We start from the raw sequence: 24314 nt of genomic DNA, 5'->3' as shown, positions 1-24314 counted from the left end.
GGGAAGCTTTTAATGCTTGACAGACCACTGTATTTTAATACTTTGTTGGAAGCCTCCCAGGGTGGCTTGGGAGACCCAGCAAGATGGGCGGGGTATAAATAAATTATTATTATTATTATTATATTATTATTATTATTATATTATTATTATTATTACGTCCCTGCTCATTGACACTAAGCACAGCCAGATCAGCAGCTCATTCCATCCCAATCACCCATCTCTGTCTTATGCTCTTTCCTAATCATGTTATTTTACCCCTATATAATTAGAATCTGAACCTTGCCCTATGAGCAAATAAGTCTCCTGAAATGCAATGACTGATTCCAAGAGTCAAAGCTTCATGTGGACTATATTGTGTAAGAATTAGGCTTGGCAGCACTGTAATCAGCACACTCTATTATCTTGTCTCAGTCAGTCTTTTGTGCCCCAGATCTTTTACATTGGGGTCCATTTTATCTATACACGCCCCACACAGGCTTTTCAGATTAGCAGAAAAGCTCAGTTATCCAACCGCCAAACCATCTAAAGGCAGGGATGGATAGGGATGTGTGTGTGTTTAATGTCTTGTCATGTTTTTAGATATGTTGGAAGCCACCCAGAGCGACTGGGGCAACCCATTCAGATGGGTGGGGTACAAATGCTAAACTAATAATAAATATTATTATGGAATAGGACGTCCCTATTTTCATTGGAGAAATGTTGGAGGGTACATGGCTCATGTACAGACAATGACCAATAAAGACATGTGACAGGGTATGGAAGTGGCTGGAAAAGGAGGCAGAAAAGAGGGTGTGAGTGGGCTTATGTCATGCACAATGGCCCAGAACACAACCCTCGTGCAAATCGGGGTTGCCTGAATTACCATTTCCTACTCGGAATGAAATAGCAAGCATATTGTAAATGCATGAACTGTGGCATAACATAGGAATGTCTTCTGTGGAAAGTTCATGGATCAATATTCCCAAATCCAGCCTAGATATCCAGTGGCTTCTGGATCTATGCATCCACTATAGAAGAAATGTTCACAGTGCACATAAAATATGCATGTTACTTCCTGCGTGACTATCAATCTTCACTTGCAAAATTTCAAGGGAGCACATAGAGGCGGTCCTAAATTTACAGTCTTTGATGCAGAGTTTGAAAATTGCTATATTCACCTGCACATCTCCCCCAACGCCTCCAACCATTGGATCTTCTTCTAAAACCTTGACCATTTCCACTGATGAAGCTGGATCAAGCATTGTATCAGAGTCGCAAACCTGTCCATGAGAAAAATAAGTAAATGTGGAATTAATAAAGGAACCAGAGTCAGCACTGCCGAAAACTATGTGTTTCACAAATGGTGCGTTTCGAAACAAATCCTATCAAGCAAATCACAGGTTGTGGGACCCACGTTGGCAAAGCCAGTGTGGTGTAGTGGTTAAGAGCGGTAGTCTCGTAATCTGGGGAACGGGGTTCGCGTCTCCGCTCCTCCACATGCAGCTACTGGGTGACCTTGGGCTAGTCACACTTCTCTGAAGTCTCTCAGCCCCCCTCACCTCACAGAGTGTTTGTTGTGGGGGAGGAAGGGAAAGGAGCATGTTAGCCACTTTGAGACTCCTTCAGGTAGTGATAAAGTGGGATATCAAATCCAAACTCCTCTTCTTCTTCAAAGCTTAGCAACACTTACAAAACTTGAAAAAAGGTCACCCCATTCACATAAGGGGATGATGCCTTTGGCAGATTTCAAATTTTAACTGCAAATTTCAACTATGCACTTTTTCACATTGTAAGGCTTAAAGATTCTCTTTGTTTCCTCACATCTGACTCCGCTCGCTCTAAAACACTTCCCACCGGAATCTGCAATGTTTCTCCTTTTAAACCCTATTTGTGTCAAGCTAGCAGGCATACCCTTTAAATGTAAAAGCAGTTGTGTGAGTACTGTGGCTATAAAGAAATGACTGTTCTCAGAATCAGAGGTAGCACATTGGATCAACTTCTTTGAACAAGGACCGTGTTCATGAGATGAGGCATGGAGAAGAGTGTGTGTTTGTGTGTGTGTGCGTGTGTTGGGGGGGGGACGACTTTGCGGGTGTTCTGCACTTTTCCTGATCCCATTTGACAGAAGGAAACCGGATGCATTTGGTGCCCCCAGTTCAAAAGTTTCCCGCTGTCCTAAGGGGGGAATGAATGATGAGTGAACCTACAGATGCTTATAAAAATTGGCAGAGGATCTGGGAAGAAATACGATAGCCCCCTTTTTTTTTCACTCACAGAAGGTTTAGCCATTCATGTATATATGATTCCAGAAGCTGATTCTGCCAACCAGATCTCTTTGAACCTGCATTTCATGGAGCGCTCCTCATTCACAACACGCCTATAGAACTGTTTCTCATAATCACACACTCGCATTTTATAGCATTTAATGTTGCTCTGCTTGTTATTATGCTCTCGTATTGTTTCAAAAGGGATGCGGGTGGCGCTGTGGGTTAAACCACAGAGCCTAGGACTGGTCGATCAGAAGGTTCGTATCCCCGTGACGGGGTGAGCTCCCATTGCTCGGTCCCTGCTCCTGCCAACCTAGCAGCTCGAAAGCACATCAAAGTGCACGTAGATAAATAGGTACCGCTCCGGCGGGAAGGTAAACGGCGTTTCCGTGCACTACTCTGGTTCGCCAGAAGCGGCTTAGTCATGTTGGCCACATGACCCAGAAGCTGTATGCCGGCTCCCTCGGCCAATAAAGCGAGATGAGCGCCACAACCCCAGAGTCGGTCACGACTGGACCTAATGGTCAGGGGTCCCTTTACCTTTACCTATTGTTTCAAAGGACATTCTGATCTCATTTCTAGCATGTTTGAAATGTTCTGCAGGTATGGCTTTCTTCTCCTTTGAAAAGAGTTGTTGCGGAGTAAAATGACCATGGCAGCAGATGCTCACTTAAGGGCAGAAGACAGAGCAAAACCAGCACAACCGTGAGGCTGAGTGACATGGCTGCCTCAGGTGGCACCGCACAAGGAGCATCAGCCCCGTTCCGATGCCCGGTTTTGCTGCTGGTCTCACCAACCTCTAGGGACACAGACTCACAGAATTGTAGCAACGCAGAAATCTCAGATAGAGCATCCATGACAGATGTACACCCAACCTCTGCTTAAAAAGGAAGGAGAGTCCACAACCTCCCAGGGGAGACTGTTCCACTGTTGTAACAGCTCTTATGGTCAGAAAGTTTTAGTCAGAAATCTCCTTTATTGTAACTTGAAACCAGTGGTTCGAGTCCTACCCTCTGGAGAAGGAGAAAACAAGCTTGTTCCCCCCTTCCATGTGACACTGAATGAATTTTCATGAGGATTGCTTTGAAAAAATGCAAATCGCTGCAGAAATCTGGAGAAGCAAATTTAATATTGGAAAAACGAGCAACGGAGAGAATTGAAATTCAAAGTTCCTTCCACCCACTAATTGTTGCAAATGTTTCTATTCTAAGCGTTCTTCTAATGAGCTCTGGGTAACATTCACTTGGGCCTATCCTTCCTCCCCAGTTATCCTCAAAACAACCCTGTTGAGCTGACCAGTCATGATCAGATCACATAGTGAAACTTCGCAGATCAAGCAGGAGTTCAAACCCAGGCCTTTTATCACCAACTAAACCAGGAGCAGGTCATAGACCTGACAGTGACCCTAGGTGAATCTGATAGGTCAAGGGACAGAGCCAAGGGTGGTGCTAAGAGGTTATAGGGGAGCCTGCTATAAAGAGTTTATTAGTATTTCTGACTCCCATTCATTAGTTTCCCAGTTAGACCAATAGATTAATAGATTTTTTTTTTGATTTTTTTTTTTTGAACTGGAATACAAAAAAGGGAGGTATGAGGAGGTGTAGGGAAGATAGGTTTGGAAAATTAATGTCTTTTTAACTGTTTTATTTTGTATGTTTTTTTTTTCTTTACTTTTTTGTTATATTTTAAAAAACTTTACTTTTTTCTGTATTTTGTATTTTTTGTATTTTTTGAAACTTTAATAAATATCATTTTTAAAAAAATAGATTAATGGGTGGCAAGCAGTTCTATTCACAGCTGGCATGAAAGGCATGAATACTGAAATATGAATGTAAATACACCTTTCCCATTCACTAGATCTACAAATTTGTACCCTCTTCATTTAGAAGCACGGGGGGGGGGTGTTACAGTCACTTGCATATGGGCTTAGAGACCATTAGAGGTACCTTTTTGTCCATCTGGCAACAAAAACAGCCTTCAAAATGCTGATAAGGGGAAGAACCAGTTAGGGGTGTTCGTGCACCACAATGTGGCGATTCTGCTTTGCCTTGGACGTCAGGTGTGTCATGCGACAGGTACATTAACAAGCAAGCTCTGTGAAGCATTGGGTAGCCATATTCCCTGATATTTATGATAAATCTCACTTATTTGAAAGAGCTAATGTGGTGTCATAGGACCTGGGAAACCAGAGTTCTAATCCCTATTTTGCCATGGAGCTAGGAACAGGAAAGATCTGTCCATTTTGGTTTCTTCGGGTGTCCCTCCCCCCCCCCATTTTTCTCCCCATTTCAAAATTGGTTTACATTTTTAAAAAACCCTCATGAAAAATTGTAAGCATTTTAGTGCAAATTTCTCCGGATAAGCACAGTTTTTGTATGCCCTTCTCCTCCTATGCATGATTTCACAATGCTGTTTTCCCCAACAGAATGTATGTTTCCATGCTATTTTCACTAATATAGAAATTTATATCCACACTTTACTATAGAAAACACATTTTTGTACAAATTACTTGGTGGGAGAACTGCGTTGCAAAATTCAGAGTGTTGTGAATTACAGAGGACAGCTGTGTTTTGGTTTGTGTACAGTTTCGCAAAGTGCAATTTAGGTAAATTCACCTTTAAATGAGAACTGAATTAAATATTTCCCCCATCCCTACCTTGGCCTTAGGACGAGGGTGGCGCTGTGGGTTAAACCACAGAGCCTAGGATTTGCTGATCAGAAGGTCGCGGTTCGAATCCCCGCAACGGGGTGAGCTCCCGTTGCTCGGTCCCTGCTCCTGCCAACCTAGCAGTTCGAAAGCACGTCAAGTGCAAGTAGATAAATAGGTACCACTCCGGCGGGAAGGTAAACAGCGTTTCCGTGCGCTGTTCTGGTTTGCCAGAAGCGGCTTAGTCATGCTGGCCACATGACCTGGAAGCTGTACGCCGGCTCCCTCGGCCAATAAAGCGAGATGAGCACCACAACCCCAGAGTCGGTCACGACTGGACCTAATGGTCAGGGGGTCCCTTTACCTTTACCTTGGGCTAGTCACCGGCTCTCAGCTCAACCTCTCTCACAGGGTTGCTGTGAGGATGCTATGGAGCATGGAAGAACCATATCTGCCACCTGAGGCTAGAAATGAAATTATAAATAGTGAATCAAAACATTAAAAAGCCCTCTCCCTCCCCCCTTTGCCAGATGTATTGCTGGGATCCGAGGCCATGATTCATTTTGTGAGAAACTCTGAGGCACTCATATGCAAACAGATGCTCTTGCTGCTCAGAAAGAGCATCTGAAAGGATTGGCAGAGTCTGCAAAAATGGAGAGATTTTAAAGCCCTATAAAAACTTGTTAAGAAGCAGGGAGAAGGCGGCGGTGGCTGGGTGGGGAGGAGGAGGGGAGCTTAGAAATACAAACAGGAGAGATCCCTCAGCCAAAGAGTGTTGGCTTCATCCTTTACAGCTGCATTACCTCACTCAAGGCAAAAGCTTGGCCTTTAAAGCCTCAGTGACACCGTTCACTTAAAAATGAATTAGGCAGCACCCACCCACCCCCTTTGCAAAGTACAAGCTGCAGGCAAGGATTATTTGCCAGCTGGGCTGCATCTGACATAGACACCCCCCCCCTTCCTTACTAGGCCTGGTAAAATGTAAGGGGCAAAAAGCTTACAAAGAAAGAACTAACTCACGCAGGCTACTTGTATTTATAATTGCCGTTCGAGCTTTGGGGAGGAATACATGGGCGTGGGTTTCCCCCATTTTATCCTTTCAAAAACTCACGAGAGGTAGACTGGGGCCAAGAGACAGAAAGAGGGAGGGAGGGAAGGAGACAGAAAGAAGAATGTCCCAATAGGCCACATTCACATGTTTAAAGTACCACGATACCACTTTAAACCATCATGGCTTCCCCCAAATAATTATGGGAGCTCCTTGTTGTGGGTGTTGAGAGTGGTTAAAGAGGCCTCTACTCCCCTCACACCAAGCCACAGTTTCCCCTGATTGTTCAACTACTCTGAGATCTGTAGTTCTGCAAGGGGAATGAGCGTCTCCCAACATCTCTTGTTGTTGTTTAGTCGTTTAGTCGTGTCCGACTCTACGTGACCCCATGGACCAGAGCACGCATCTCTAAGCACCCGCAACAAACTACAGCTCCTAGTATTCTTTGAGGGAAGCCATGAGCGTTTACTAGTGGCACTGTGGTCTAAACTACTGAGCCTCTTGGGCTTGCCAATCAGAAGGTCGGCGGTTCGAATCCCCGCGACGGGGGGAGCTCTTGTTGCTCTGTCCCAGCTCCTGCCAACCTAGCAGTTTGAAAGCATGCCAGTGCAAGTAAATTAATAGGTACCACTGCGGCGGGAAGGTAAACGGCGTTTCCGTGCGCAGGGGTCCTTTACCTTTTTATAGAAGTTTTACATATACAGTGGTACCTCTCTCTGGTTGCAAACAGGATCCATTCCGGAGCCCCATTCACAACATGAGCAGAACGCAACCCGCATCTGCGCATGTCACGATTTGCCGCTTTTGCGCATGCGTGTGGCGTCATTTTGAGTGTCTGCGCATGCACGAGCAGCAAAACCTGGAAGTAACCCTTTCTGGTACTTCCGGGTCGCCGCGGGACACAACCTGAAAAGATTTAACCTGAAGCAAACTTAACAAGAGGTATGACTGTATGGTGTAAATGTTGGCCCCCAATGAGCTTCAGGGCTGAGTGAGGATTCAAAAGCTGATGTCTGCTACCAAAGTTCAAGGCTCTTCACTGTGGAGGAATGCAGATAGGCAGGCCCTGGTGTGAGACATTTGCGGCACAAAGACACTGCCACAGATTGACAGTGTGTTGGGTGTTCAAGGGACTGGGGTGAATTCTGTGTGGCAGGTGACTCCCATATCCTAATGACTGTGGTAGGGCCACTGAAGGCTGCTCCATAACCCCAATGGGGCAGTGCCCAAAAACCTCAACCTACCCCCCTGTCTGCCTCCTTATTTACAACCAGCCATGAGGTGGGGGTCTGCCGCTCATTGGCTCTGGTTTCCCATATTGTAGTCCCCTTGCCTTCTGCCTTACCAGCCCCACTGGGCACCAGTCACCACTGGTAGGAGCACCCAGGACCCAGGCTATGGTACAGATGCTAGGCTTCATCTCCTGGAACAGAGAGGAACACTTGAAGGAGCTGGGTATGTTTAGCCTGGAAAAGAGAAGACTGAGAGGAGAAATGATAGCCATCTTCAAATATCTCAAGGGCTGTGACATGGAAGACGGAGCATGTCTGTTTTCTTCTGCTCTTGAGGGTAGGACTCGAACCAATGGCTTCAAGTTACAAGAAAGGAGATTCTGGCTAAACATTCAAAAAAGGTTTCTGACAGTAAGAGCTGTTAAAGACAGTGGAACAGATTGCCACGAGAAACCGTGGACTCTTCTTCCTTGGAGGCTTTTAAACAGAGGTTGGATGGACATCTGTCATGGATGCTTTAGCTGAGATTCCTGCAGGGCAGGGGGTTGGACTAGATAACCTGTGGGTCCCTTCGAGCTCTAAGATTCTATGACCTTTCTAAGAGAGACCTTATTTGCAAGCAGCAGCAACACGAATGATGCTTTCAACAATTTGTAGATATAAACTAAGCCAGGTTTTTTTTACACCAGTTAAGAAACTGGCCTAGTTAAATAACACAGTGAGGCAACTTCAATCCCATTGGATTGGGTACCCATTACAGTGGTACCTCAGGTTAAGTACTTAATTCGTTCCAGAGGTCTGTACTTAACCTGAAACTGTTCTTAACATGAAGCACCACTTTAGCCAATGGGGCCTCCTGCTGCCGCCGCGCCGCTGGAGCACGATTTCTGTTCTCATCCTGAAGCAAAGTTCTTAACCTGAAGCACTATTTCTGGGTAAGCGGAGTCTGTAACCTGAAGCGGATGTAACCTGAGGTACCACTGTATATATTTTTTGCTTAAAAGCAACTGAGGCAGAAAAAAATTGCCAGAGATCTTGGGTCAACCCCTTCATAACAGCATAGGACACTCTTGTACAGTCAGGTTATGGGACAATCTCGTCTACTATCATCTAAACTTGCTGCCACTGAAACACCTCCATAGGAGCCAGTTCCAGTGGGCCAAGGGTGCCCTGGCACCCACAATAATATATAATTGTGTGTGGGGGGGGTGTAAACACCCACAAAGTCAATGAGAAAAGCTCCACCCTCTGCAACCATTGAGTGGGGCATCCTTTTCTGGGAATGGGGCTCAGATGTGGAGGCAGAGCCTCTGAGATCCTCCCTATGGAAAAGGGTGGCTCGCTGGCTGTGGGGAGGCATGTGTGTGTGATGTCACACCCACAATCCTGAGGGCAAGATTCTTCCCCCCCCCCCCACACACACACATCACCTGTGTTTCACACAGGAATCTCTTCCCTGGAGATGCTGGGTTTGAAACTAGGACTTTTCTGCACAGAAAGCATAACCTTTTCCACTCAGTTCCAGCCTCTTGTCCCTTCCATTTTTCCATGTTAAATTGCTACTTCCTGTAGCTCAGCAAATCAGTCTCTTAAGCTTAAGCCAAGAAAGAGTATTCTCTGTAAGACTGAATAGCAATATACGTATCAAGACTTTGAGATTAGATCACTGAAGAAGCCCGGAAAACTATCTTGGGAGTGTGCTACCTGCAAACCCCATTAAAAGGGCCCCATCGGGGGTGAACAGCGGCCTCTTGATTACTTGGACTGCCAGGGCGAAACAGGTGCAAAACGCAGGCACCCTGTCGTCTACAACTTCATTAACATCTATCTACAACTCCACTAGCATCTCTCGGTATTGTGAATAACACCGAACTTACCTTTTGTTGGTATCTGCATGAACTTATCTAAAAGACTGAGTTAAGCATTTGAAAAACCTATTGAAACCAGACATTATAGGTTCATCTTAGGTTGGGTAGTTCACAAGTCTCTGTGGCTTTGTTTAATGTTTTGTATTTTTCTCAGAAGGTTGATAAAGAATGTATAATTTATTACTCTGTGTATATTAATCGCCAACGTGTTGCATGAGTCGCACTACTTCCTGTAGCTCAGCACTGGTGAAACCTCTGTACTGTGGGCGTAAATTGGGCCTGGTGTGAGTCCCAAGTTTGCTTGCTGAGCTGCTTCTGACAAACTGTGCCCTATACCCCATCATAGGTATGGGGTACCTCTGGATGCAGCCACAAAGGAACAGCTGGGCACTTAAAATTGAAATCCAGAGTGTCCCTTTGTAAGTTGGACTTTTTGTTTCTGACTGGGAGCTCTGCTAGGATCAGCTGCAGTTCAGAGTTCCTCGTTGGGAACTCCCTAGTATAGCTCCATCGCTTTTGCCTTTTGAAGGAATTGGCTTGAATTCAAGTAAGTTCCCAGAAACAGAGCATTTCCCCTAATGATGTAAGCTAATAGATAGTGGGAGATCCCCTCTGAAACAGTTACGTGAGACAAGTAAATAGCAACCCACACTGAAACTGCAATGCTCTTCTTCAGACCAACAGCCCACTGAGAGTCTATAACTGCTGTCTTTGCAGTCTTATAACCCTGATTCATTCGCAAGCTGCTTCTGCTAGTAGCCATCATGCAGGTTACCAGCAGTGGTCAGCAAGGTAGGACAGTGGTGCTTACCTGACCTACTGTCACCTGCATCACTGCAGTGTACTGGGAAGGGTGAGATAGCCATGAATGAGTTGGCCGTGAGGTCGGCAGAATGCAAACGCACTTGGCAGCAGCACAGGTTGGCTCTGCCAGCGCATTTGCACTGCGCTGGCCAAACCACCACCTCTCCCTTCTCCTTCTCAGTAACACAGGTGATAGGGCAGATAAGTGCTACCACCCCACCAACTGCTGTTGCGGGTTATGTAATTCAGCAAGTGATTAATCTACGGATTTAGAAACAACTGCCAATAAACAGATATGGTAAACAGAAGCATGTGTAAACAGAGGCAAAGAATCTATCCCTGCTTTAAAAAATATGACTGGGGAAAGAATATCATTTAGCGAAGAAATGGCTGCCACAATGTTTGTCCCAATTTCAAACTGGTGATGCTTCGGGGTCCAGGTAATCATAGATATCATTTGCAGGTTTTGGGGTGCTCCCCTTACCATATTCATTGCATACTGGACCATGAGTTAAGGTCCAGTATGCAATGAATATGGTACGGTAATCTCTTTGTGAGGTTAGGCATTGAGGTTGGGCATTGGGTAAGCCTTTGTTTGGATGGAGGGGAGGTTGTAGCCTTTGCCTGCCCCTCCTCAGTAAGGGTATCCTGTTAAAGGGATCCGGGGGTGTGGATTCTGTCCGATTCTGTCGGACGTGGGCTAGGGCCATGTCACAACCCCAGTAGGAACCCCTTGGGGTGCCCCTATTTGATGTACGTCATAGGGCTCCCCCTATTGGTGGTTTACTCTTAGATGGACTTCCTGCAGGCAGGTTGGAGTAGAGATCTAGCCTGGCTTCACCCAATGCCTAAGCCAAACTGCTCACATCTGTAACCAATAAAGTTGTGGCCTATTTGAACCCATAAACCAAAATACTCGTGTCCATGTGTTTATTGTCCATTAGGGAACTGCGGGTCACGGGGCCTTGGCACGTAAGTGCCACACACATACCCCAGTGCACTGGTGTCTGAATTTGTTATGGTTTGTGGACACTCCTAAGTTAAGTAACTGCACAGCTCAGTGTCAGATTCTGCCCATCCCCTTAAAACTGGCCCTCCACCAGCATGACGTGTTACTGTGTACAATCTAACCAGCCTTAACTATTTCAGAAGCTAAAGCTTTTCAACAGCCCTGCTGTTTTCCAAATGGAGAGTGAAAGGGGCGCTCTGTTCACTGAGGGACTAGGATAGGCTACGCGCTGCAACGTCCAGCACAAGATGTACAAGACCTGCTTTCTTTGGAGGCTTGTTTTACTTGGCAGTGAAGAAGGGCTTTTTCATACCTACCTGCACATAATCCACGCTTCTCCCCAGTGCTTTGAATGCTGTGTACATCACTTCTCTTTTCCCGCCCCATTTTTGCATGATGCAGACACTTTTGTTGGATAGGACAAGTTGAGTGACTTGCTGCATGCTCTCTTTATGCGACTCTTCCGTCTCCTCGGGGCCTCTCTGGTGGAAGTTATTCCTCCAGACGTAAGTAGCAGACTTATCCCTGCCCATGATTTCGCTAAAAATGTCCATCATGTAAACGTCATCTTCAGAATTCCCATCGATGACCATAATCACCTTAATTCCAGGGTAGGTGAGCCTTTTCACGGAAAGTAAACATTTCCTTAAGTAGTTGGGGTCCTCCTGGTAGGCAGCAATGCAAAGGGCAACAGTTTTGTTCAGCTTGATGGGCGTCTCAAGAGACCGTTTCATTTTCCTGTGTTCGAGGAAGGCAAACAGGCTTTGGATGATGAGGTGCGATGCCAGAATGGCACCGTAGAGTCCAAAGGAGAAGTAATAGTTGTCCGTTTGGATAAACTGGTAGCCAACAATGTAAGCAGCGGAGATCCCAAGCAGGAGGGACACCCCAAAGAGTGTGGTTCCAAGTATTCTCAAGATACATAGAAACCTCTCGCAATGCATCTGCAATGGATCAAGACAGGTCATGGTTACTTAAGCATACTTCTGGATAAAAGAGATGATCGGGTTAGTTTAAGGCAGGGATAAGGAAACCTGTTGGGACGCAGGTGGCGCTGTGGGTTAAACCACAGAGCCTAGGACTTGCCGATCAGAAGGTCGGCAGTTTGAATCCCCGCGACGGGGTGAGCTCCCGTTGCTCAATCCCTGCTCCTGCCAACCTAGCAGTTCGAAAGCACGTCAAAGTGCAAGTAGATAAATAGGTACCGCTCTGGCGGGAAGGTAAACGGCATTTCCGTGTGCTGCTCAGGTTCACCAGAAGCAGCATAGTCATGCTGGCCACATGACCCGGAAGCTGTACGCCGGCTCCCTCAGCCAATAAAGCGAGATGAGTGTCGCAACCCTAGAGTCGGCCACGACTGGACCTAATGGTCAGGGGTCCCTTTACCTTTAAGGAAACCTGTGACACTTGTTGGACTCCAACTCCCTAGCTGATGTATTCAATAGTCAGGGATGATGGAAGATGGAGTAGCAGTGGACTGCATGGCAAGGCTACACTGCTTACCTGATCTTCCTCTGCCTGAGTTGCTGTTATATTCTTGGATACGGGGGCAGTGAGGCTGGTGCGGTGCAAACAGGCAGATGGGAGCACTAGGTAGGCTCCACCTGTGTATTTGCACTGAACCCACCACAACCTCTGCCCCTTCCCTTCTCCATCCTGGGATGCAGCATCGACTCAGCCACAGGGAGGTCAGGTAGCCTCACCAACAACATCTGAAGGACCACAAGTTCCCCACAGCTAGATAGAGGGAAACAGGTTTATGACACCAAAGACACAGCTATAAGCTGCAAGTTATAGCTTCCAGATTCCGATTGAGGGGGGACATATGTAATATTGAAAAAACAGGGAGCAATAATGGTAGAATCATTGCAAACAATCATGTGCAATCTGGTTATAGTTCTACTCAAACTACATAAAATGCTGGCGCGTATTTATCTATCTTGGATGCTGCATTAACAACGGAGCCAAATGAATCATGTTTTGAGCTTATAAAAAGCTACTTCTTCACCATGAGAAATGTAGTTCAAAATTCCCAAAGCGTTTCTATAGAATATCTTGGGAAATGTTAGGTTTTGTCAATAAACTTTTGTACTTGCTACTTTGTCCTGTCTGATACCTGTTGATTGGATCTTGTGCTACAAGCCCAGGCAATAATCACCAGATAAACCATTGCTTTGTTATGGGCTCCATGGTGGGATGTGATGGTCTTCCATATGTTGGACAGTGGCAACAAGGTAGTTGCAACTGTGTGTGCCAGGAGAACATAGCAAGTCTCAGGTCCCTGCATGTCTACTTAAAATGCCTTGCAAATAAGAGCAAAAGCAGGGGGGGAAATGCAAGTCACTATCATTCACCCTTGATTCCCCCCATTTGATGTTCTGCTCCCCTACAAATGTAAGGGCTCTAAATGACCTGGGTTTATCTGGATCAGCACCACGGTGCCTCACATCGCATTGTTTTCTTAGGTCAACGTGACCTGGTTCATGTAGGGTACAACCAGAGGACAATTGAAAGCAGCTGCAGAGAAGACGCAAGCAAACTATATTTCTGGATGCAATTCTGCTTATCTCCTCGGAGACAGATGTGCATTAAGGGTCCTTTTTACGGCTGTATTTTATGTTGCACAGACCAAAATGCAAAACAAGAAAAACACACTAGTGGATAATGGCTCACTTAAGCTGGAAATTGCCAATTCCTACAAACTATGGTGTATCTTATCCCTCTCCTCATATGACTACACCTCTTATTTATGGACTTGAACCAGGATTGTCTACCTAGGAGATCCTTGATCCCCTAAGGAATCAAGTTAGGAGATTGAACCAGGGACTGGCAGATCAAACATTTTGTCCAAGGAATAGAAATTGGCAGTGGCCGCAGTCTAAACCCATTCAGTGGTGCCACATTGCATGGCTCAATTCCAGGGTGCTGTCCCTTTAAATTATCTTTCCCATTTGGGATGTAACTCCTGTAGTCTCTGGGAGCTCTCCCTGGTCCTGCAGTACCAAGATGTAACAGAACCAGCTGCTTCTAACTACCTCTTGTAGTTCATAGAGAGTTGGAAGGGAATTCAAATGTCATCTAGTCCAACCCTTGCTGATGTAGGAACTCTGCTGCTAGAGCATCTCTAATAAGTGGCCATCCAGCTTCCATTGAAGGTTAGACCAGCACTATTTGAAGCAATCAGGTCCACTGTTGAACATCTTCCTAATGTTTAGTCTAATAAATCCCTTTGACTTGGGTACCACCCTCTGAGTTGACGGAAAACATATCTGATCATTTTATATGACAGTTTTTTAAAAAAAGGTTTTCATATAGTCTTTTAATCATATCTTGCAACTCCTTCAACCTCTCTCCATAAGATTAGATTTCCACTCCCTTTTCTGCATCATTGCCACTCTCCTCAGGACACATTCCAGTTTACTGATATCAGTCTTAAACTGTGGTGCTCAGAACTGGGCGTAGTACTCAAAGTGTAGTCCGACAAAAGTAGAATAGAGAGGTACTCAATACTTCTTGAGATCTAGATACTATGCTCCCATTAAGGCTTCTTGTTAGATTCCTGACCTAGAACTGCTAAGTCCCAATGCATGTGTAATAAAAGAGTTGTCCTTTTCATAGCCTTCCTAGTACCTATAAATTGCATATACAAGGAATATACAGTGTAGCAGCAAACTAATGTGTGCAATTCCCTAGTTCAAAGTTCATCACAGCAATCAATTCACAAGGTGTTTTGTATGATTCACTGTTTTCTTGGTCTCAACGTTCCCTCCACAAGATGGGGATAAAATTTGCCTGCCTTACAGGGAGGGAGAACTGAGAAAATGTATATTAAATGCTTCGTACATTTGAAATGCACCATACCTGTATTACGTTACACACCACCAAAACAATATTTGAGATGAAACCCAGCCTTTCTTGGGTATGGAATTCCTATTGTTATGCTTTCATGAATTTTAAATATAAACCACCAAGAGTGACCCCATATTTTTTCAAGCCTAAACACACACACACAGTTTATAAGCTCCCTTTAAAAACAAAACCCTAGAGCAATCATTTTTCCAAGGTGACAAAACCATGAGCAAGAGTTCCAAAAATTCGTACACTTGTCAGTCGGCTGTTACAAGTGTCTCGGAAAAGTTGTACAATATCCTCCAGCTTCAAGTCTTAACTTGCTAGAGAAATCTTGAAGCGCAAAGTGACTTCATCAGCTGTGCTGTTCTTCCGTGTTGCTTATACTAATATTAGAAGGTCTTTTTTAAAGAGAGAGAGAGAGAGAAAGGAGGTGTCAGACTATATATAGGCTGAGCCCTTTCAGAACTTGAAATAGAATCTGGCAACTTTTGGCATCCTTAGCTTGTCTGTCTCTGGAATCTCCGTAATGCTAAACTCCGCAAGTTATGCATGATCTAACAAGAATGCAAGACTTAACAAGTGAACAAGATGCGAAGGCACCACAGTAATAAGCAAAGTGTATATATTAAAACCTTTCCAGGAACAGAGAGACTTGCTGTTTAGCACTGTGCATCTTTACTCAGAAATTCATTGCACAATGCTCAATGCGGCTTACTCCCAGGTCAGTATGCATAGCATTGCGTAAAGGTGGGGATAATTTCAACAGGCCTTACCTCTGAGTAAAGATGCATAGATTTGCATTGCATGGGGGGTGGGGAGAGACAGTATCTCAGAAAGTTCTGCTTTAAACCTGGGTTGCATTTCAATAGGGCAAGACTTAGCACAACCCTTCAAGTCCACTCAGCCTAGACGAGTCTATTCAAAGGAGTTCAATGGAACTGTCTCCCAGAAAACTGGCTATAGGCTGCTTATATGGGCCTGGATCTGTGAGTGGGTCACAGCAGAGGCATCAGCAGCAAGTGACATACTCCTCAGACCCCAGGGTTAGAAACTCAGATATATGTTAGGTACTAAATGGCTCCTTGAACCAGGATTACAGTCACCAAAACAGAATGCCTAGTTGTCATTTTGGGGCCAGACAGCTCAAAGACCGTATTTTCCAGTATGACTTTTTGGTTCCTGAAATTCATTCTGATTGTGCAGATAAAATGTAACAGATAGAATTCTACAGGATGCGATATTTGTGTGTGAAAACAGTCAAGATCCAAGGATAAAAACAGTGGGGAGGAGGAAAAGGAAGGTGGTAGTTAGGGGTGGGTAATCTTGTCAATTTCAGGTTCTCTCGTCTTCTCATTTTTCCAATCCTAAATTCAGTTTTCCACATTTCCACAACAATTTGTCAATCTTCTATTTAAAAAAAAACCTCATGCAAATTTATCCTACTATACAATTTTGTGTGCAATTTTGCCCAATGTAATGCATTTCTGTATGCAGTTTAAAGTAATATACAGTGGTACTGCGGGTTAAGTACTTAATTCGTTCCGGAGGTCCGTTCTTAACCTGAAACTATTCTTAACCTGAAGCACCACTTTAGCTAATGGGGCCTCCTGCTGCCGCTGCACCGCCGGTGCCCGATTTCTGTTCTTATCCTGAAGCAAAGTTCTTAACCTGAAGCACTCTTTCTGGGTTAGCGGAGTGTGTAACCTGAAGCGTATGTAACCCGAGGTACCACTGTATGCCTCTTATGTAATCTTTGCCATAGTATATGAATTTTGTACACATTACGTGAAGACTGGACAGCTAAGTTGAAAAATTCAGAGAAGTGTGAATTCCAAAGGGTTGCTGTGTTTCGGCTCGCATTGTTTCAGAGTGTTAATTAGGCAGGTTTGCCTTTAAATGTTAACTAAATCAAATTTCTCCGCCATCCCTAGGTGGAATAGACCCCCTCCTACATTTCAAACATTTTTATTTGGCATGTATCCTCAGCTCTCATATATAGCAATCAAACACCAGACTTCAAACAATACAGGGAGGGAAAAGGTACCATATGTACCAGTTCAGTGGCACCCAGGGTTGCGTATAATTTTTCTTAGCTTTCAGCAAACATCAAATAAGGGGAAGAACTAGGAGCCTAGCCAAGTCACCATCATTCCTTCATTCAGATTAAGATTTTCCAGCAACTTCTCTGGCTACAATAACTTCCAATTATGATGTGATGCATGCAGTGGTAATATCATGTCAGCCAAGCTGTGCAAGCAACTGAAGTCATTGCTTGGAACAGCAATATTGCAAGCTGCATGCAATCTGAAAAGAGCAGCCCAGAATCGCCTGCAGTTTCAAAGAGGATACTGTAGAATGCTTTCCCCAGGGAGGTTCGGCTGGCGCCTTCATTATACACCTTTAGGTGCCAGGCAAAAACGTTTCTCCTTAACCAGGCCTTCAGCTGATTGACAGCTGAAGCCCTTTTAAAATGTGTTTTGGAAGGGGAGGTTATTGGGTTTTTGCTTTTATTATGTATTTTGTGTTTTTATATTGTGACTTTATGTTGTGAATCACCCTGAGACATGCAGATATAGGGCAGTATACAAATAAATACAGTCGTACCTTGGAAGCTGAACGGAATCCGTACCGGAAGTCCATTCAACTTCCAAAACATTCAAAACCAAAGCGCGGCTTCTGATTGGCTGCCAATCTGAAGCCATGGAAGCCCTGTCGGACGTTCGGCTTCCAAAATAGTTTGCAAACCAGAATAGTCACTTCCGGGTTTGTGGTGTTCAGGAGCCAAAACGTTCAAGAACTAAGTTGTTTGAAAACCAAGGTATGACTGTAATAGTTCAGTTCTTCAACTCCATGGATGGTATTCAGCTTAAGTTTTACTCAAGAGTCCCACCTGCTGAAATTAATGAACATGACTAAAGTAGGTCCATTGCTTTCAATGGGTCTACTGCAAGTAAAGAAATGACTTCAGCTTCGTGCATAGCTTGGCTGGCCATGTGTTTGATCACAGCCAATGGTGGTTGGTGCCCTCTAGATGGAGGGGGCAAATAGCAGGGAGACCATCAGTAGGTGGAATCTGTTGGGAAAAAGCACCAAGGCAAAAGCCAGCTCCAGATGGCTGGAATGCAAAACAGGTTTGCAGATGTACTGTTGGAGAAAAGGTGGAGCCTATTCTCTGTACTGAGCACCGGATGTTAGCTCAGTGTGTCATATGACCTGTACTGGAAGTACAGGGGAGGAGTGTTGAGACTCTTCTGATGGAGACTGAAGGGTGCAGTCACATTTCTATGTACTGTTGAGTGACAGGAATAAAACATGTAGAAAGGACTCCTGTCTGTCTCTTCTTCCCCTCCCTGGGAAGGAATGCAGGGAGGGAGGAAGGAGGAGGGTGTGTCCTGCTCACGTTTGAGGAGGATCGCCGGTTTGTTTACCTAGCCTGCCGGGAGTCGCAGACGGACGGTAAACAACAGTATCTCGCTCAATTGCCTCGGGGGAGGCCAGGTACCTCTGCCTGTGGGCTGAAGATACTGACATATGGTAGCAGAGGGTCAATTAATTCTTGATTGCCCCCTTCCTTCTCACAGCTGCGTACTACAAGGGCAACAACTCTAAAAACATAATACAGTGGTACCTTTGGTTGTGAATGGGATCTGTTCCAGAGGCCCGTTCGCAACCTGAAAAGAACGCAACCCGCATCTGCGCACGTGCGGGTCGCGATTCGCTGCTTCTGCGCATGCGCATGACATAATTTTGCGCGTCTGCGCATGCGCGAGCAGCGAAACCCGGAAGTAACCCTTTCTGGTACTTCTGGGTTGCCACGGGATGCAACCTGAAAATGTGCAACATGAGGTATGACTGTATGAGCTTGCTGGATCAGCCCAATGGCCCATCTAGTCCATCATCCTGTTTTCACAGTGGCTGAATAGCTGTTTGTGGGAAACCATCAAGTGGGATTTGGGCAAAACAGCCCTTTGCCCTCCTGTGGTTTCCAGCAACTGGAAGCAGAGCATAGCCATCATGGCTAGGTAAAGGGACCCCTGACCATTAGGTCCAGTCGTGGCAGACTCTGGGGTTGCGGCGCTCATCTCACTTTATTGGCCGAGGGAGCCGGCGTACAGCCGCTTCTGGTGAACTACTACTTGCACTTTCACGTGCTTTCAAACTGCTAGGTTGGCAGGAGCATGGACCAAGCAACGGTAGCTCACCCCATCATGGGGATTCGAAGCACCCACCTTCTGATCTACAAGTCCTAGTCTCTGTGGTTTAACCCACAGCGCCACCCGCATCCCTAGTAGCCATGAATAGGCCTCTCCTCGAGGAATTTGTCTAATCCATTTTTAAAGCCATCCAAGTGGGTGGCTGTCACTGCCTCTTGTGGGAGTGAGTTCCACAGTTTAACTATGCACTGCCTAGAACGCTCGTACCTACTGGACCGCCTCTCCTGGTATGTCCCATGGAGGACCTTACGGTCTTCAAATAAAAGCATCTTGGAGATCCCGGGCCACAGGGAGGTTAGGCTGGCCTCGACCAGAGCCAGGGCTTTTTTGGCCGTGGCCCCAATCTGGTGGAACTCTCTGTCACAAGAGACTAGGGCCCTGCGGGACTTGACATCTTTCTGCAGGGCCTGCAAGACAGAGCTACACCAGGCCTTTGGCCAAGGCACAATCTGACCCCTTCCTTCGGTAATCCTCATAGAACTCCAGCCCAATGGTTGCCATTAATTTGACTCTGAATTGTTTTTAGAATGTATTTCGATTAATCGATTGTGATTTTATGTAAACTGTATTATTTTTACTGTTGTTAGCCGCTCTGAGCCTCGCTTTGGCTGGGAAGGGTGGGATATAAATAAAATTTTATTATTATTATTATTTTGTCTGTCCCAAATCTTCCAATACTTGAGACTAAGGAGGAGGCTGACAGTCAGTGCCACCCTCTGGACTGGTTACAAGTAAGAAGGCAAGCAAGATGGCCAGGACTGGTGGATAATGGAGGAGCCCTAATGGAGAATTTCAATGAATTCTGAAGTGCACATGTAATGTGCCCTTATATACAGTCTCTGCAGCATAATCTTACGTGTTTTATCAGAACGAGAGTTCCACCAAGTTCAGTGGGACTTCCTCTCTTTAGAGGGATGTGGGTGGTGCTGTGGTCTAAACCAACTAAGCCTCTTGGGCTTGCCGATCGGAAGGTGGGCAGTTAGAATCCATGTGACGGGGTGAGCTCTGTCTGTTGCTCTGTCCCAGCTTCTGCCAACCTAGCAGTTCGAAAGCACACCAGTGCAGGTAGATAAATAGGTACTGCTGCGGCGGGAAGGTAAATGGCGTTTCCGTACACTCTGGTTTCCATCACGGTGTCCCATTGCACCAGAAGCGGTTTAGTCATGCTGGCTGCATGATCTGGAAAGCTGTCTGTGGACAAACGCCGGCTCCCTCAGCCATGAGTGCCACAACCCCATAGTAGCCTTAGACTGGACTTAACCGTCCAGAGGTCCTTTACCTTTTTACATTTACCTCTCTAATGCAGAGTTTAGGGTTGCTGCCTTAGCTAGGAAAACATATGTGTCACATGGTTAGACTTTTTCAAATGAAATGTATTCCTAAACCGAACTCTGGCAGTGTAGCCAGACCCATCCCCAAACTTCTGCCCCTTTCCTCATTATTCACATTTTCCTTACATTCACTATTTTCTGTGTGCATGCTGATAATATTCAGCACACCATCTGTTGGCCACATCTGATTTGGAACTACACCCTCTGACATCATTATATGCTTGAGGACCATCCCTTTGAAAGGCTGGGAAAAAAGATTTTCTACTTAACTATAGCCATACAACACTCATCAACTGTTTACATTTCTGTCTTACAGGGCTTTACGGCATGGGGGAGGGGAGGATGGGGGCTACACCCTTTTATAACTTAGAAAAGGACGTATTCAATCACTTCTAGCAGATCACAAGGACAGGAGTCAAAGAGAAAGGAATCCTTTTTAGAGATTTTAAAGTTAAGAGTGGGGGAGGTTTAAAGAAGGCAGTAAGCTTGATTTCATGTACAGCTTCAGAGAGAGAAAGCTTATTCCAGATTCTGTAATGCAGACACATTCTTAAAAGATCTAAACCCTTGGTCTGGCAGGATCTACAGAGTCACACCCTAAAATGTGTCGCCAGCAGTTTGAAGTTTGAAGGCTGTTTCTTACACGTCTGTGTCCATCACTTGGTTTCTCACTGCCAGATGACGGAGCAGCTGGACATGTGAACTGGCTCCATTGAAAACAATTATGCAGTGGCATAGCAAGGTCAGGTGGTACCCGGTGTGGAAAATTTCTTTGGACTCTAGTTGAAATCTGGTTGGACTCCCAAGAGACTGCCATCTACTCACAGTATAAAAGGACTGACTGTGATCTACCTATTATCATTGCAAGGAGTTGTTGAGCTTTCTTTAGGGAAGGATTGGCCAAAGTTGTTGAGCTTTTTGTGGTTCCAAGGTTTGGGTCCTGAGTTAAAGGACCTTTTGCTTCTTGTCAGGAGGTTGAATCCTGACAAGACAGAAGTACTGTTTTGGGGGGAGAGGAGGCGGGCAGGTGTGGAGGACTCCCTGGTCCTGAACGGGGTAACTGTGCCCCTGAAGGACCAGGTGCGCAGCCTGGGAGTCATTCTGGACTCACAGCTGTCCATGGAGGCGCAGGTCAATTCTGTGTCCAGGGCAGCTGTTTACCAGCTTCATCTGGTACACAGGCTGAGACCCTATCTGCCCGCGGACTGCCTCGCCAGAGTAGTCCATGCTCTGGTTATCTCCCGCTTGGGACTACTGCAATGCGCTCTATGTGGGGTTACCTTTGAAGGTGACCCAGAAACTACAACTAATGCAGAATAAGGCAGCTAGACTGGTGACTGGGAGTGGCCACCGAGACCCCATAACACCGGTCTTGAAAGACCTACATTGGCTCCCAGTACACTTCCAAGCACAATTCAAAGTGTTGGTGCTGACCTTTAAAGCCCTAAATGGCCTCGGGTCCAGTGTATCTGAAGGAGCATCTCCACCTCCATCGTTCTACCTGGACACTGAGGTCCAGCGCCGAGGGCCTTCCGGCGGTTCCCTCACTGTGAGAAGCCAAGTTACAGGGAACCAGGAAGAAGGCCTTCTCGATAGTGGTGCCCGCCCTGTGGAACACCCTCCCACTAGATATCAAAGAGAACAACAACTACCAAACTTTTAGAAGACATCTGAAGGCAGCCCTGTTTAGGGAAACTTTTAATGTTTGATGTATTACTGTATTTTAATATTTGCCAGCAGCTAGGGAGCATGAGGCTATCAAAACGAGGAGGGAAGGCTGCCAGAGTCGGGGTAGGTGGGAGTCGCGGGCAGACGGTGCATCAAATGTCGCCCCCCTCAGAGTTGACACCTGGGGCAGACCGCCCCCACCTTGCTCCGCCCCTGCTGTTATGCATTGGATAAAGGCGTGATGGGCAATCTGTCTTGCGATGTTCTGTATCTGTGGTGGTTCATTGACACACCGCTTGATGCTGCAACCATCTACAAAAACCAGAATCAACAACCACCCCCAACCCAACTCAATCCATTAAGAATGTGGGCATATTGAAGCAACTACTTTACTAAGAAGACCATGACTATGTTAGGATCATAGAATTGAGGGGTCAAGGGTCACTTAGCCCAACACCCTGCAATGCCGGAATCACAGCTATCAGAACCCAAGCCAACCAGTCCTGTGCATCACCATCATCATCATCATCATCATCATCCAAGTCATCCTGTAAGATCCTAGAGCCGTTTGCAGCATAATCTGACAAAATACAACATCACAGAACAATAGCCCCCAAAGGCTCCTAACCAAACACATCATTAGCAGATTCTGTATAGCAGCAGACAAAATAAGAGCTACCAGAAAGCATCATAAGGAGGTTCCAGATCAACAGAGAAGCCACAGGGAGAGGAAGGTGAAGCCTGAAGTCCTACCTGAAAATAAACCCAGTTGAACTCAGTAGACCATAGCTGGGAAACTTGTGGCCCTCCAACCTCCATCAGTGACAACCACCACAGCCAAAAGGCAGGGATGATGGGATCTGCAGTCTAACAACATCTGTCCACAAGAGAGTTTGCTCAGAAATGGCTTGTGAGGTTGGGCAGAGCTGCTGCACCAGCTTCCCAGAGGGTGGGCCCCTGGAGCAGAGGGAGACTTTGGCCTTTCAAATTTCAGTGGCACCCTGTGCAAGGCTAAAATGGGGTGTGTCCCACTTCTCACCTTCTATTATGCACGTGCACCACGTCATAGTTGCAGCCACCCCCTTGGCTCAGTGCCCAGTGTGGGGACACCGGTTGCGCTGCCCTAAATCCACATCTGACTGGGGTTTACCAGGATGGAGAGGAGCAAGGTGGCAGAGAGAGCTAGGCGTGGTGCAAACACATTGGCAGGAGCACCAGATTCGTTCTGCCAGTGTGTTTGCACCATGCCAACATCCCCACAGCCTTCCCCTCCCGGTTAGCAACAGTGACTCTCTGCCAAAAATCTAGCATAGCAGCTATGCTCAACTTGGTGACATGTATGCCAGGGATGGCCCATCCTGTTTTGCCGCCAGAGGCAAAATGGAAAGGTGCCATCCCCCTGCCGCTGCCCCCTCTGGCCTTCCTTGCCAGGGTTGTGTGGCAATGGCTTCTGGAGAGAGATCAAGATCTTACAGAGCTCTCGCAAGATATCACAGAGCTCTCGTGAGATCTCCCCAGAAGCTGCCACTGTGGCTTCTCCTCGCTTTGGTACATATGGATAAGCACTACTGGTGGAGAAGCAGGGGGCACCCAAAATCTGTATAAGTTAAAAGGGTTATTAGCTTGAGCCAAATGGTCATGTGAAAAAAGGCCCCGGGTGTAGCTGATTAAGCCCATAGTTTCAAATGAATCAAAACAACCTGACAGATGTAATTTGGACTGCCTTGAACTCAGTGGGAGATTTGCCACATACTTAAAAGCACAGCAAAAATCTGTGGGAAATTCTTTGACTTCGGTAGCTTGATATGAGAGTTTAGCCAAAGACTGTAGACTTTGCAGCAATGTGACAATTAAGAGATCCCTGCTGCTTGCGGTTGCTTTACAGTTAAGCATCCTGTAGGACTTACAGTAATCTCTGTATCTCACTCACTCTTTCTCTCTTGTTCTCCCTCCCTCCCTCCTTCCCTCATAGCTGTCAACCTTTCCTTTTTTGCGGGAATTTCCCTTATTCCAGCGCCGTTTCCCACTGCTTCCCACTGCTATCCCGGATTGTTAGATATCCCATAGACTGTCCCTGGGACAGGTGAGGTTGCCAATTCCTTATTTTCGAGGCTGCTGATCCCTTATTTTCAAATCTGAAAGTTGACAGCCATGCCCTCCCTCCCCACGCACCCCCAACCTGGCACACAGAATTCATTTATACAAAATACATGTTGAAAGCATGATACCTGGATAGCTCAGCTGGTAAGAGTGTGGCGCTAATAATGCCAAGGCTGCAGGTTCAATCCCCTTCCAACTCTAAAAAAAATATATGATTCGTTTTTCTGCATTTAATTTCATTCCAACCAAATGGAAGGTGTTCACAAGGACATAGGAATTGGCTTGTGGGGAGTAG

The 24314-nt window shown here is 45.9% G+C and overlaps 1 protein-coding gene and 1 long non-coding RNA gene across 3 annotated transcripts in view; both read right to left on the bottom strand.

The window, feature by feature from the left end:
- The window catches only part of LOC308480959, a 387800-nt gene that overhangs the window by 5712 nt on the left and 357774 nt on the right, over positions 1 to 24314 (bottom strand). The window lies entirely within an intron of this gene.
- Positions 1 to 24314, bottom strand: part of HAS2 (hyaluronan synthase 2) — a 42723-nt gene that overhangs the window by 5712 nt on the left and 12697 nt on the right. For both annotated transcript variants that reach the window (XR_013988273.1, XM_081012677.1), the window contains exons 2-3: positions 11172 to 11798; positions 1158 to 1259 (exon numbers count right to left, since the gene is read on the bottom strand). Coding sequence is in view for 1 of the 2 variants with exons in the window: in XM_081012677.1 (XP_080868803.1) it covers positions 1158 to 1259; positions 11172 to 11798 (729 nt within the window). In the remaining variant the exon portion in view is untranslated. The remainder of the gene's footprint in view (positions 1 to 1157; positions 1260 to 11171; positions 11799 to 24314) is intronic.

This window comes from Podarcis pityusensis, assembly GCF_964106645.2.
Source record: "Podarcis pityusensis genome assembly, chromosome: 7".
Lineage (NCBI taxonomy): Eukaryota > Metazoa > Chordata > Lepidosauria > Squamata > Lacertidae > Podarcis > Podarcis pityusensis.
The sequence above is the reverse complement of the archived record's forward strand: the minus strand, read 5'-3'. Positions and strand labels throughout refer to the sequence as shown.